Raw genomic sequence first — 12,335 nt, 5'->3', positions numbered from 1 at the left:
CTTGATTTCATGTGACTTGATGTGACTCATCCACCCACAAAAGGTGGCACCGTGGCTTTGTTGTGGGTGAAATTGAATCATTTTCTTAATATAGGAGTTATCAATTAGGATTTTGTGCCCGGTGAGTAGTTGACATAATTGAGTGTTTATTCAGGTGATTTCATTAATTGGCCAGAGAAAATTTGTTTCATTTATGGTGAATTCTCTGTGGAACAATTATGAATGTATGATGCACCAACTCTAAAACTCTAATGTCATAGAACGTCACCTTGTATAGGCTATTAAGCCTTTTAAGGCTAATCATTAGAATAATACTCAACACTAGCCTGCCACACAGAAATCACTGAGTATCAACAGTATAATTTTTTTGTTTGGTGTTAATATCTCTTTCCACAGACCTACTCCGGACTAACCTGTTAGAGACAATGAACCACTTTTGCTGTTCCTTCTGTAGTTTTTCTTCTAAATTTCACTCTATCTTACTTTATCATTACTCCAAGGATCATGAAAATGAACCCAATTTTAGGCTCAACTGTCAAATAAATGGATGCTTGAACCAGTATTCAAAGGTTAATTCTCTTAGAAGGCATATTGCTAGAGCCCATCCAGAGTTTTGCAGGAAAAAACCACAGCATATTGGGTCTTCTAAACACCCTCAGACAAGCCCTGCGCCTGCAGATCTAAGTGATTTGGAACATTTGAATTCTATCAATGAAGAACAGTCTTCGGAGCAAGATGAGAAAAATTATTTTTCTGAACTCCATAATAACAGAGTTAACCTGCTAAATGCTGAGTCTGTTAGTAACTTCCTAATGGAATTACGAGAAGAGAAAGGTGTCTCATCCAAGAATTGCAATGCAGTGGTAAGAAAATTTGAAGATATAATAGATGGTTGCATTGAAGGCACTGAAGCTGCATTAAATAGGAGCAATATTACTGACCTGGATAAAGCGCACTACCTACTGCACTATGCAAAACAATATAGTTCATTTGGACCACTTATTCACCACAGCACATTGCCTTTTGAACGGAAGCATAGCTACTTCAAAAATATCATGAGAAGAACCAAAAATTTCAAAAGTCCTTGCCAAACTATGGCAATGAAGCACCAATTGATGCAAAGCTTGCATCACAAGGCAGACAACTTCCTTCCTGATGACAGAGCCAAATTTCAAAAGATAGTAAAAACAGAAAAAGTTCCTTTAGAGCTACAAAACTATGTAAATTCTCACATTTCAAGTGATTGTAGTACCTTCTCTTTCTGCTTAAAAGCCCATGTTAATGGCATAAGTTATTCTACTGACCAATCTGTACTAATCTCTGCCAATGATATGGATCATGTTTATGGCAAAATTGCCATAATTACATCAGTTAATGGACAGGTCCTGCTAGTAGTTAAACTATTGAAAACCTTGTATTTCTCCACCCACCATCATGCCTATGTCACAGTTATGACTGATGAAATTTCTGCTGTAAACACAGAAAATCTTAAATCACATGTCCCTATCCCAACTTACCAGTGTTCAAAATTTTTTTTTATTAGGCCATTTTTCTCTGTGACATAGCTTCTTAATTTCCTCTAACATGCATACTTATATTGTAAAATATAAACATATAAACATAAAGATAGCTGTTGAAGAAAAAAAAAATATAATAACTGAAGCAAAAACAAAGCTCCATGGAAAAGTTCCTGTTCCGGAAAATGTAGTGATAATGGTTTTTGATGCTGACTTCAAAGAATACTTCATGATAGACGATCTTCAAGAGGCGCCTGAGAAAGGAATTATCAAGTTTGAGGACAGAGAAGAATTTGATGGAAATGCGTGAGTAAATAAATAATGGACTGCTTTCATTTTTATATTTAATTTAAATTGCCTGAAAATTTTCAAAATTCTTCCAGTGTCATCTATTGTTGCAAGAGGCTTCATGGTGAGAGATGCAATCATGGCATTTTGGGGACGTAAATAATAATAATTAATAATTCAGCGGGAAGTAAATAATAATAATAATAATAATTCATAATAATAATAATTCACAATAATTTATAATAATAATTGGGGACGTGAATAATAATAATGATTCAGCATTGGATTTATTTATGTTGCATATATATTTGCTATTGCCTCATTTACCATGTGTTTTGCAATCTAGACTTAGTTTTGCTAAAACATGTCTTTTGCAATGTAGACCGTGCTCTGCAGACTAATCAATTAATATAGAATGTGGTTTATCCATGAGCTGACCTCTCATGTGTGCCTGAAAGAATATGTCTGGCTTAAAAGAATGAGATAAATATGTTTACATGCCTAATTTCCTCCCAAAAACTTGCATTAACATCAATATTTCATATTCTTACATGAATGTTAACATGAATTCATATTCCAGGAGCTTCTTAACTGCTGGGACCTCAATGCAAACTGCTTCCTCAAAGTGCTGGGATACAATGCAGAAAACTATTGACAATGAAGAATTTCTACAATCTAATGCACCGCATCCACAAGACCATTCCATTGCTGGCACCTTCGAAGACAAAATAGATCTTTATGATCTGGATCAAAATAGATCTTCCAAGACTTATTTGGAAGATGATAGTATCAACTCGGTCAACCCGGTCCATCAACCTGGTTCATCAGATGCAAACTGTGGGCAAGAAAGCATGTCCAGTGGAAGTTCTAATAAATGGCCCACTGTGTTCAAGATTCCAGTCCAGAGATTTCAGCCTACGCTACGCCAGGCTTTAGCAAGTAAACAAATTCTTCTGCCTGGACATCAAAGGATGCTTATCCAGCATTTGTACGAGGCAGTGATTTATTTTACAACGTAAGTAACTATATGAGTTAGTAAAATATTTATTTTGTAAACACCTTCATGTCCCACATTAAAGATTTGCTGCTGGAAACTACAGTATTATTAGTTGAATTCATTTTAAAACAAATTTTCTGTTAATCGCAGCGATATGTTGAAAAACTTTATTACATTATTTTGTCTACTTTATTCTGGTGTAACCAGAGCTGGCAATCCTTTTGTTTCCTATGTAGGGTTTGCCATATTTATGACAACGTATGTTTTTCTAATATTCATGAAACAAACAGGCAAATTAATTTTTTGTTGGATGACGTAATATAGCCAAGAACTACCTATCTAAACTATTCTCAAAGATATTTATTCAATATTACCACCCTTATTTTTTATGACGCCTCCAACTACGCTGGAAAGCTTCACAGGAGACTCGAAGTATTTCTTAATTGAGGGATCAAGTCCCATTCTTGTTTCAATTTAGATTTCAAAATAACCAATTACTCATGAGATGTTCTGTAGACCCTACTCTTTAAAAAAGCCCACACAGCAGAAAAGTCTCTAGGATTCAAATCAGGGCTTTTTAATGGCCTTTCATTTTTGCTATTGTGGTGTTAGGGTTATGAGTTTTGGATAATGTTCGAAACGTGTGATTTGAATATTTCCTTGATGCTTAAGTGACATACTTATTCCAACGTTCAGGTATCCCACACCGTGGCAGTACAAGTCTGTCATTGTGGCTCTGCTGTCAATGTATCCTCACCTTGGCAACGGACTATCTCACGGTGATGCTGAAGTGAGTTTTATTGCTTCATTAATCATAAGCTCACCTACCGTTTGATTTCATCGTGAAGTAACTAGTCTCTTTCGAATCTGCAGTGAGTGTGTATGCATGCAACTGTCTGGATCCTTAGTACATTTTAATTGAATTTTCTTCGAGCGTGCTGCAGTGACATAGAAATTGCTTTTTAAGGCTGGTGGTCAGAATGCAGCAAAGTCTGAGAGCGAGGATTTTGCGCCCATTACGTAAAATTCTAGATCTGTCCGAAGCTCGGCCAGTCGCTACCCTCGAGCTAGTACTCTTTGTAATATGATATCCTAACCAGCCTCCTCTTTCTTGCGGCAACTGGCCGCTTTCAGATGGCTGCAAGCGACCAGATATTAAGATTATTAAGTAAATAAATAGCTGAGTAAGCATGGAAAAATCCATATCGCCATCTCATTTACGGGTGGAGTAAAGTCTATCCTAATTTGTGAAGAAGCGCTTAGGGAAGAGCTGAGTCTGTTCGAACACTATTCAATAATGATGTATATAGGTGAAACGTTATTTTACTAAACTGTTCAAACTTTTCAGACTTACTGGAGGCATAAACTTTCGCACAAGTTCAGAAACATGAGAAGAACAGTGGATAGTAAACTCCCTGAAGTTGAGTGCATGAGGGAGAAAATTAAAATTTGGAAAACTAATAAGAATGCATTGAAAGAGAAAATGGGGCATCCCCTGGCTTTTGGATGTGCCAACTTTCTCCCTGCTCGTGAAGAGACTGAAGATGACGCCAGCATCGCAGCGCACATTGAATATATGAAGATGGAGATAAAAAATAAGATTCCCGACCACCTTGCTATCAACACATCGCTTCAGTGCACGTTCCCCGACAGGCGGCGATACATCATCAGCAATCCCACTTTTCATGACATGAAGGAGCAGTACCCGTGCTTGTTCGACCCTCATCAGGTGAATTAATTTGAATCGGAAATTGTTACCTCTTTCATCATTTTGTTTACAAACGTTTGACACCATAAGAGATTATGTTTGCTTTAAACTACCTATATAAATAATTGTCAAAAAGTTTTTGCTCATCTACAAAATGTCACATAACTTTAATTTTATTAATATATAACATAATAATTACTATATTTGTATATATAATGGGGCTAACTCTTTCATTTATGCCCTGGACTGGATGGAATTCTAATGGCTCTTGTTGTGTTTCACAGTTCTATTTATTGCATGGAACAGAGATATTATGCAAGCCGTTTCTATTATCAGAAGTCCCTCATGTACTAATACCATACTTCTTCCACAGTTAATTCAAGAATTCAACAGAATCAGCGAAGTTGATTTGGCGGGCGTGATGACCGTGTCCTTGAAGAAGTACGCTAGCTCCATCATACAGTTAGCTCACAATGATGGGACGCAAATGGAAGGAGATGGTAAGACACTTTTCCATATTGCCCCATTATACAACTAATGACTTGAAATGAAATTGAAAGTACCCTTACAGGCCTAAAATAGGGTTGCAGCAGGTTTCTACCCAGATAGCGCTCCGTTTACTCACAGGGGATGGGTATTTGAAATGAAAAAGTTTTGTTAACAATTCCAACAAATAATCATAATATTCATTGACTAACAGCCTCCTAGCTTGCCAACAGAGACTATAATGTTATCTGAAGCAGCAAATATTTTTGTGCCCAAAGCATTTTCTGTAAATTATCAACAATTTTACAGAACAAGGACTTTCGTAACTTGCATCATGTATTGACTGCTTTGTTAAAGGTATCGCGCATTTACCTATATATGTTGTTGCAATTGCAATTAATACAATTAATAATACTAATTCCCTACATCCTTTAGTAATTTTTTTCACTTACTAAACATTTAACTTTATAATTTTCGCATCTTCGATTATCTTGCTTAGCATTTCGTCAGTACCTTGTCAGCTCATAATTAAGACATAATTATCAAAAGAGATTGCGGGATGGTAGGGCAAATTAAAAACCTGGGTGTTTTGTAGCTTTCCTCACAATTAGGCTCATTGCCTATTCAGCTTTCTTCTTTGAAAGTTCATCGCTTGACTTTTTTCAACAGAATATGACTCGAACGAGGTGGCTATGTCCTTGCTCCCTAAACTGATGAGGGAGCCACTTCAATCATCTACCTCACTTGCCCTGCCTGTAAGAATCCGTGACGAATAAATGTTGGTGCTTTTAGGCTGGTAGTCAGAATGCAGCAAAGTCTGAGAGCGAGTTTTTCGCGATCATCGTGTGAAATCCTTGATCTGCCCGAAGCTCCGCCAGTCGCTACCTTCACCGGCCCCTTTCTCGCGGTAACTGGAGTAATTACGGCATCTCATTTACGAGTGGAGTAAAGTCCAGCCTAATTTGTGATTAAAGATGTATAATAAATAGATTGTACCAAATCTAATTATTTTAATTCACAGATTGTACCAAATACCGCTTGTCTGAAAAAAAAATTATATATTTTTTTTGTGCAGGAATGTGGGAAGGAGCCAATGCTGATTCTTAATGAAGCTGATGGAGTGGTTACGGGGCAAGTCATAGCAGAAGACGTGGTTCTGTGCGAGATATGTAGCTACTTTCAGGGGTTATGTGTTCTCTTTGCTTCCTGCTATGCCTTCAATACACATTACAATAAAAAACATAGAAACACTCTGTGTTTCATTGAAAGAGTGTTAATTGGGATGGATGGAAAAAAGCTATCTCCTTTTATCATGTCAATTGTAAAGAAATTGAATGAAAAGTGCAACTAATTCAAGTGATCCGAGTCTAATGTCAAACACATCGTCTCTATTTTTAGTGACGATAGTTCAATTTGCTGACATTGTTGCTTTTTTGCGGCCTAATATTGCTACAAGGTTTCTTTGTCTTATTTCTTGTTTGTTATATTTTAGGTTTATCATATTTTATCTTTGTCTTAATTAATGTTTGTCTTATTTCAAGTTTGTCTTATTTTATGTTTGTCTTATTCTATGTTTTTCTTATTTCATGTTTGTCTTATTTTATGTTTGTATTCGTTTCTTGAATTTTGACTCCATTGCTATAGTGAAGTTATAGTTTGTTAAGCAGTGGACGCAATTATATTAAGCAGTGGACGCAATTATATTAAGCAGTGGGCGCAATTATATTAAGCAGTGGACGCAATTATATTAAGCAGTGGATTCAATTATATTAAGCAGTGGATTCAATTATATTAAGCAGTGGATGCAATTATATTAAGCAGTGGACGCAATTATATTAAGCAGTGGGCGCAATTATATTAAGCAGTGGACGCAATTATATTAAGCAGTGGACGCAATTAAGTTTTATGTTTTTCTGTTTGTCTTATTTTACGTTTGTCTTATTTTCTATTTGTCTTATTTTCTGTTTGTCTTCATTCATGTTTGTCTTATTTTATGTTTGCCTTGTTTTATGATATTCTGTTCGTTTTATTTTACGCGTTTGTCTCATTTCATGTTTGTCTTACTTTCTGTTTGTCCTAATTCGTGTTTGTCTTATTTTATGATTATCTTATTTCATGTTTGTCTTATTTTATGTTTGTCTTATTTCATGTTTGTCTTATTTTATGATTATCTTATTTCATGTTTGTCTTATTTTATGTTTGTCTTATTTCATGTTTGTCTTATTTTACGATTATCTTATTTCATGTTTGTCTTATTTTATGTTTGTCTTATTTCATGTTTGTCTTATTTTACGTTTCTCTTATTTTACGTTTGTCTTATTTCATGTTTGTCTTATTTCATGTTTGTCTTATTTCATGTTTGTCATATTTCATGTTTGTCTTATTTCATGTTTGTCTTATTTCTTTTTTGTCTTATATCATTTTTGTCTTACTTCATTTTTGTCTTATTTCATGTTTGTCTTATTTTACGTTTGTCTTATTTCATGTTTGTCATATTTCATGTTTGTCATATTTCATGTTTGTCTTATTTCTTTTTTGTCTTATATCATTTTTGTTTTACTTCATTTTTGTCTTATTTCATGTTTGTCTTATTTTACGTTTGTCTTATTTCATGTTTGTCTTATTTCATGTTTGTCATATTTCATGTTTGTCATATTTCATGTTTGTCTTATTTCATGTTTGTCTTATTTCTTTTTTGTCTTATATCATTTTTGTCTTACTTCATTTTTGTCTTATTTCATGTTTGTCATTTTTTATGTTTGTTTTATTTTATATTTGTATTCGTTTGTTAAATATTGACGCTATTCTTATAGTGAAGTGTGAGTTTGTTAAGTAGTGGATGCAATTGTATTAAGTAGTGGACGCAATTATATAGCGAACTATTCTAATAAAATGACGTATTTCCTGCGGCATTTTTCTTAACCTATAAGCTTTTCATTATATTTGTTCTTATAATTCACCAGTCTGCAGATAAACGCCGGTTGGAAGTTAACTGATTCTTATATTGTGCGCTCATATTAACGAGCTAATAGTAGCTAAAATTCAGCGTTAATAGTAGCTTCAAATAAGCGCTGAAAGAAGCTTTAAATAAGCGCTGAAAGTAGCCTCGCCGGCTGGCTGAGTGGCGTTTTACGCGCCTGTGCCAACTCATTTTAGGACAAGCCGGGATAGACACTTTGGTGCGTAGTTTTAACGCAGCGATTTGTTTCAGTGTGATCAGCCGAAGATGATCACCGCACTACAGCGCATGCATTCACCCCGAACCTCGTAGTGCCCAGCTGAGAGCAACTCCAGCTCAATTGAACATTTTTGGGGGAAATACGTCTAAGAATTTTTAAATATAGACGATTATAATTCGTTGCATTTTCGATAATGGCTATGAACCATTTTAAGAGTCTGGGAAATATTTTACACATTGTTGTTTTACAAAAGCTCAGGAAAATTCATCAGGTAATGATGTTCACAATGATTGCTGAACCAGCCTTCCTCGCGCTTCGACACTTCTAACATCATTTACCTATTAGCCAGTTAGGCTACAAAAATTAAATGCATTACAAAATACATCATTTTTTTCTACTGTGCGTAATTCGAGCTCTGATGGATAACGCTTGACTGAACAAATAGTAAAATCGAAGAAGTTCAACATAAACTGAACTATTCCCGTTACTCTGATGAAGATCAATGACTATATGACACAAAAAATCAGATTATGACAGCGAATCTACATCACCAACAATAGTTTACTGGTATAACTTTATTATTTACATTTGGAACATGTAGCAAATTTCCAAATTATTTTAGAGTAATTTTCTCAAACAAATTTTTTTTTCAGATCCAACACCTGCAAGGAAATTCCCGTGCCACGATTCAGATTAAATAAAAATGTAGTGAATTATAGTTTGAAGATCGCATGTTTCGAGTAATTGATCCAATAACGTTCCAGAGTTCCAATAACGATCCAATAGGCGCATTTCTAAAAAAATATAGCTCAGTACTCACTGCAGTGAGTGACAGAGAGCGCATTTTCTCGTCGACGAAAATTTGAGGTCACGGACGGACGGACAGACGGATGGAAAGACAGACAGACGGATATGGCGAGCGCAATAGTGCATTTTTTCCATAAATGAGAAAATGCGCTAAAAATGTTCCCTGTTTAATGAAATGAGTTTTTCTTCTAAAAATGTATTAATGTTATTCAGTTATTGTTATTATTATTCAGAGCACCTCAAACTGTTTTTTTTTGTGGACATTATCATTACCTTTCCAGAGTGTCTCCCCTATTTGTACAATTACAAATGGGAAGCGCTGGCTCAGCCACAGCCTCCAGAGTCCTGACTGAGCCACGCGTGCAGCCCTCGCAAGAAAGTAGTCTCCCTTGCAATCGAGATTTTCTTTCCTCCTTAGCTTTTGCCGACCGAGGCCTCGCGCTATTCGTTGCAGATGAGGCCATATCGTCGCTAGACTGCTTGGACGCGAGGTAAAGTCGGCAACAACGGCCTAGATTTGCGCGTTTGCGAACGTCTCTGCGGCGAACGGCCGCAATGACTGCGAGAATTTCGAACTGGGTAACAGGTCAGGAATGGTGCGTCATTTCTTGGCTCCCCTTCAGTCGTCATCAGTGATAACATGTCTGCTCATGAGATAAGTATATAGCTTTGTCCAAAGCTTCGCGCACATGTAGATTTTGTACAATAACAATACAAGAAACGCAGACTAAATTTAACCCTGATGATCCGGTTCTGAGAACTCCTGAAACCTACAATGAACAAGTCAGCATTGTGAAAAACAATCCTGCCCTTAGTGTTGCATATGGTCTAAAACAAGACAGTGCACTCAATGAGCTTAATTACTTCCATGTGTGCTGGAAATGACCATCCGACATTGCTCATGACATCTTTGAGGGCTTTGGTCTGGAGTATATCAAAGTGACCATTGATCACTGCTTGAAATTTAACTACTTTAATATAGATTACCTTAACACCAAAATAAGTAGCTTTCCATACAAAGGTTCTGATAGGACAAATAGGACAGTAAATCTGAAATCTAAGAGAATAAAGAAGGTTTCAGTTAAACAGAATGCTATATGCAGGAACTGTGCCTTCTGAGGATTTTACCTTTGCTAGTTGGTCACAGGATTCCTGAAAGTGACAATAACTGGAAACTATACACAGATTTCTTGGACATTCTGGATCTAGTTATGGCTCCTAGCTTGAGCAAGGGGCACATACAAGTTCTCTCGAAGATCACAATCCAATTCCTTACTATTATGTCATGTATGAATTCGTAAGTGTCAAGCCAAAAGCTCACTACCTATTGCACTATACAAAACAATATAGTTCATTTGGAGACATTATTCACCACAGCATATTGCCTTTTGAAGATAAGCATTGCTACTTCAAAAATATCATGAGAAGAACTGAAAATTTCAAAAGTCTTTGCCAAACTATGGTAATGAAACACCAATTGATGCAAAGCTTGCATCACAAGGCAGACAACTTCCTTCCTGATGACAGAGCCAATTTCGAAAGATAGTAAAAACTGAACAAGTTCCTATACAGTTACAAAACTATGTAAATTCTCACATTTCAATTGAGTGTAGTACCTCCTATTTCTGCTTAAGAGCCTATGTTAATGGCATGAGTTATTCTATGTACTGATCATTCTGTACTTATCTCTGCCAATGATATGGATTAAGTTTATGGCAAAATTGCCGTAATTACATCAGTTAATGGACGGGTTTTGCTAGTAGTTAAACTGTTGAAAACCTTGTATTTTTCCACCCACCATCATGCCTATGTCACAGTTATGACTGATGAAATTTCTGCTGTAAACAGAGAAAATCTTAAATTACATGTCCCTATCCCAACTTATATATACAAGTGCTCTAAATTACTTTTGATTAGGCAATTTTTCTCTGTGACATAGCTACTTAACCTCCTCTAACATACATACTTATATAGTAAAATATAAACATATCAGCATAAAAATATCTGTTGAAGAAAAATTGAAATTATAAATGTATCAAAACTCAAGCTAACGGGAAAAGTTTCTGTTCCGGAAACTTTTGTGATAATAGTTTTTGATGAAGAATTCAAAGAATACATCATCATTGCTGACTTGCAAGAAGCCCCTAATAGAGGAATCATCAAATTGGAGGACAAAGATGAATTTGATGGAAATGAGTGAGTGAAAAATGGCTGCTTTCATATTTATATTTAATTTAAATTGCCTGAAAATTTTGATAATTCTTCTAGTATCATCTATTGCTGCGAGAGGCTGTCATGGCGAAAGATGCAGTTTATTCATGAGCTGACCTCTCATGTGTGCCTGAAAGAATATGTTGGCTTACAAAAATGAGATAAAAATGTTTACATGCCTAATTTCCTGCCAAAAACTTGCATTAATATGAATATCTCATACACTCATATGAATGTTAACATGGATTCATATTCCAGGAGCTTCTTAACTGCTGGAACCTCAATGCAAACTGAATCCTCAAAGTGCTGGGATTCACTGCAAAAATCTGGTATTGCCAATAAAGACTTTCTACAATCTAATGCACCGCATCCTGAAGACCATTCCAATGCTGGGATCTTCGAAGACAATATAAATCTTTATGATCTTTTTACATCCAAGACTTGTTTGGAAGATGATAGTATTAACTCTGTCAACCCGGTCCATCAACCTGGTCCATCAAAGACTCACTGTGGGCAAGAAAGCGAGTCCAGTGGAAGTTCTAATACAAAGCATCGGCCCACTGTGTTCAAGATTGCACACCAGAGATTTCAGCCTATGCTACGCCAAGCTTTAGAAAGTAAACAACCTCTTCTGGCTGCACATCAAATAATTCTTGTTCAGCATTTGTAGGAGGCAGTGACTTATTTTACAACGTAAGTAACTTTATGAATTAGTAAAATATTTCTTTTGTGAACACCTTCATGTCCCACATTAAATATTTGCTGCTGGAAACTACAGTATTATTAGTTCAATTCGTTTTAAAATGAATTTTCTGCTCATCGCAGCGATATGTTAGAACACTTTATTAAATTATTTTGTCTACTTTATTCTGGTGTAACCAGAGCTGGCCATTCATTCGCCTCCTATGTAGGGTTCGCCATATTTATGGAAACATATGTTTTTCTAATATCTCAATGAAACAAACAGGTGAAATAATTTTTTTGTTGGACGAGTTTCTAGCCAAAAACTACCTGTATAACCAATTCTCAAAGATATTTATTCAAAATGATTACCCTTATTTTTTATGACGCCTTCCACTACGCTGGAAAGCTCCACAGGAGTCTCTCAGCATTTCTTAAGGGATCAAGTCCCATTCTTGTTT

The 12,335-nt window shown here is 35.8% G+C and overlaps 1 protein-coding gene across 1 annotated transcript; it reads left to right on the top strand.

Annotated features, from left to right (window-relative positions):
* Positions 1-2,679: 2,679 nt before the first annotated feature.
* On the top strand, positions 2,680-6,495 carry LOC108670473. Its single transcript, XM_047880222.1, has 6 exons — positions 2,680-2,820; positions 3,499-3,592; positions 4,151-4,531; positions 4,884-5,010; positions 5,666-5,746; positions 6,067-6,495. Exons 1-6 carry the CDS (start codon positions 2,777-2,779, stop codon positions 6,345-6,347), a joined length of 1,008 nt encoding a protein of 335 aa, XP_047736178.1. The 5' UTR covers positions 2,680-2,776; the 3' UTR covers positions 6,348-6,495.
* The last annotated feature ends 5,840 nt before the right edge of the window (positions 6,496-12,335 follow it).

Source organism: Hyalella azteca, unplaced genomic scaffold (genome assembly GCF_000764305.2).
Source record: "Hyalella azteca isolate HAZT.00-mixed unplaced genomic scaffold, Hazt_2.0.2 contig5004, whole genome shotgun sequence".
NCBI classification, from domain to species: domain Eukaryota; kingdom Metazoa; phylum Arthropoda; class Malacostraca; order Amphipoda; family Hyalellidae; genus Hyalella; species Hyalella azteca.
Note: the sequence above shows the minus strand (reverse complement) of the source record. Positions and strands in the feature narration are given on the sequence as shown.

Bases quoted from the DNA above. Each gene is read 5' to 3' on its own strand.
- LOC108670473 (XM_047880222.1), top strand. From the start codon at position 2,777: ATGCTTATCCAGCATTTGTACGAGGCAGTGATTTATTTTACAAC. The intron at 5,011-5,665 runs GTAAGACACTTT...TTTTTTCAACAG, and splicing joins GACGCAAATGGAAGGAGATG to AATATGACTCGAACGAGGTG. The intron at 5,747-6,066 runs TGCCTGTAAGAA...ATATTTTTTTTG, and splicing joins ATCATCTACCTCACTTGCCC to TGCAGGAATGTGGGAAGGAG.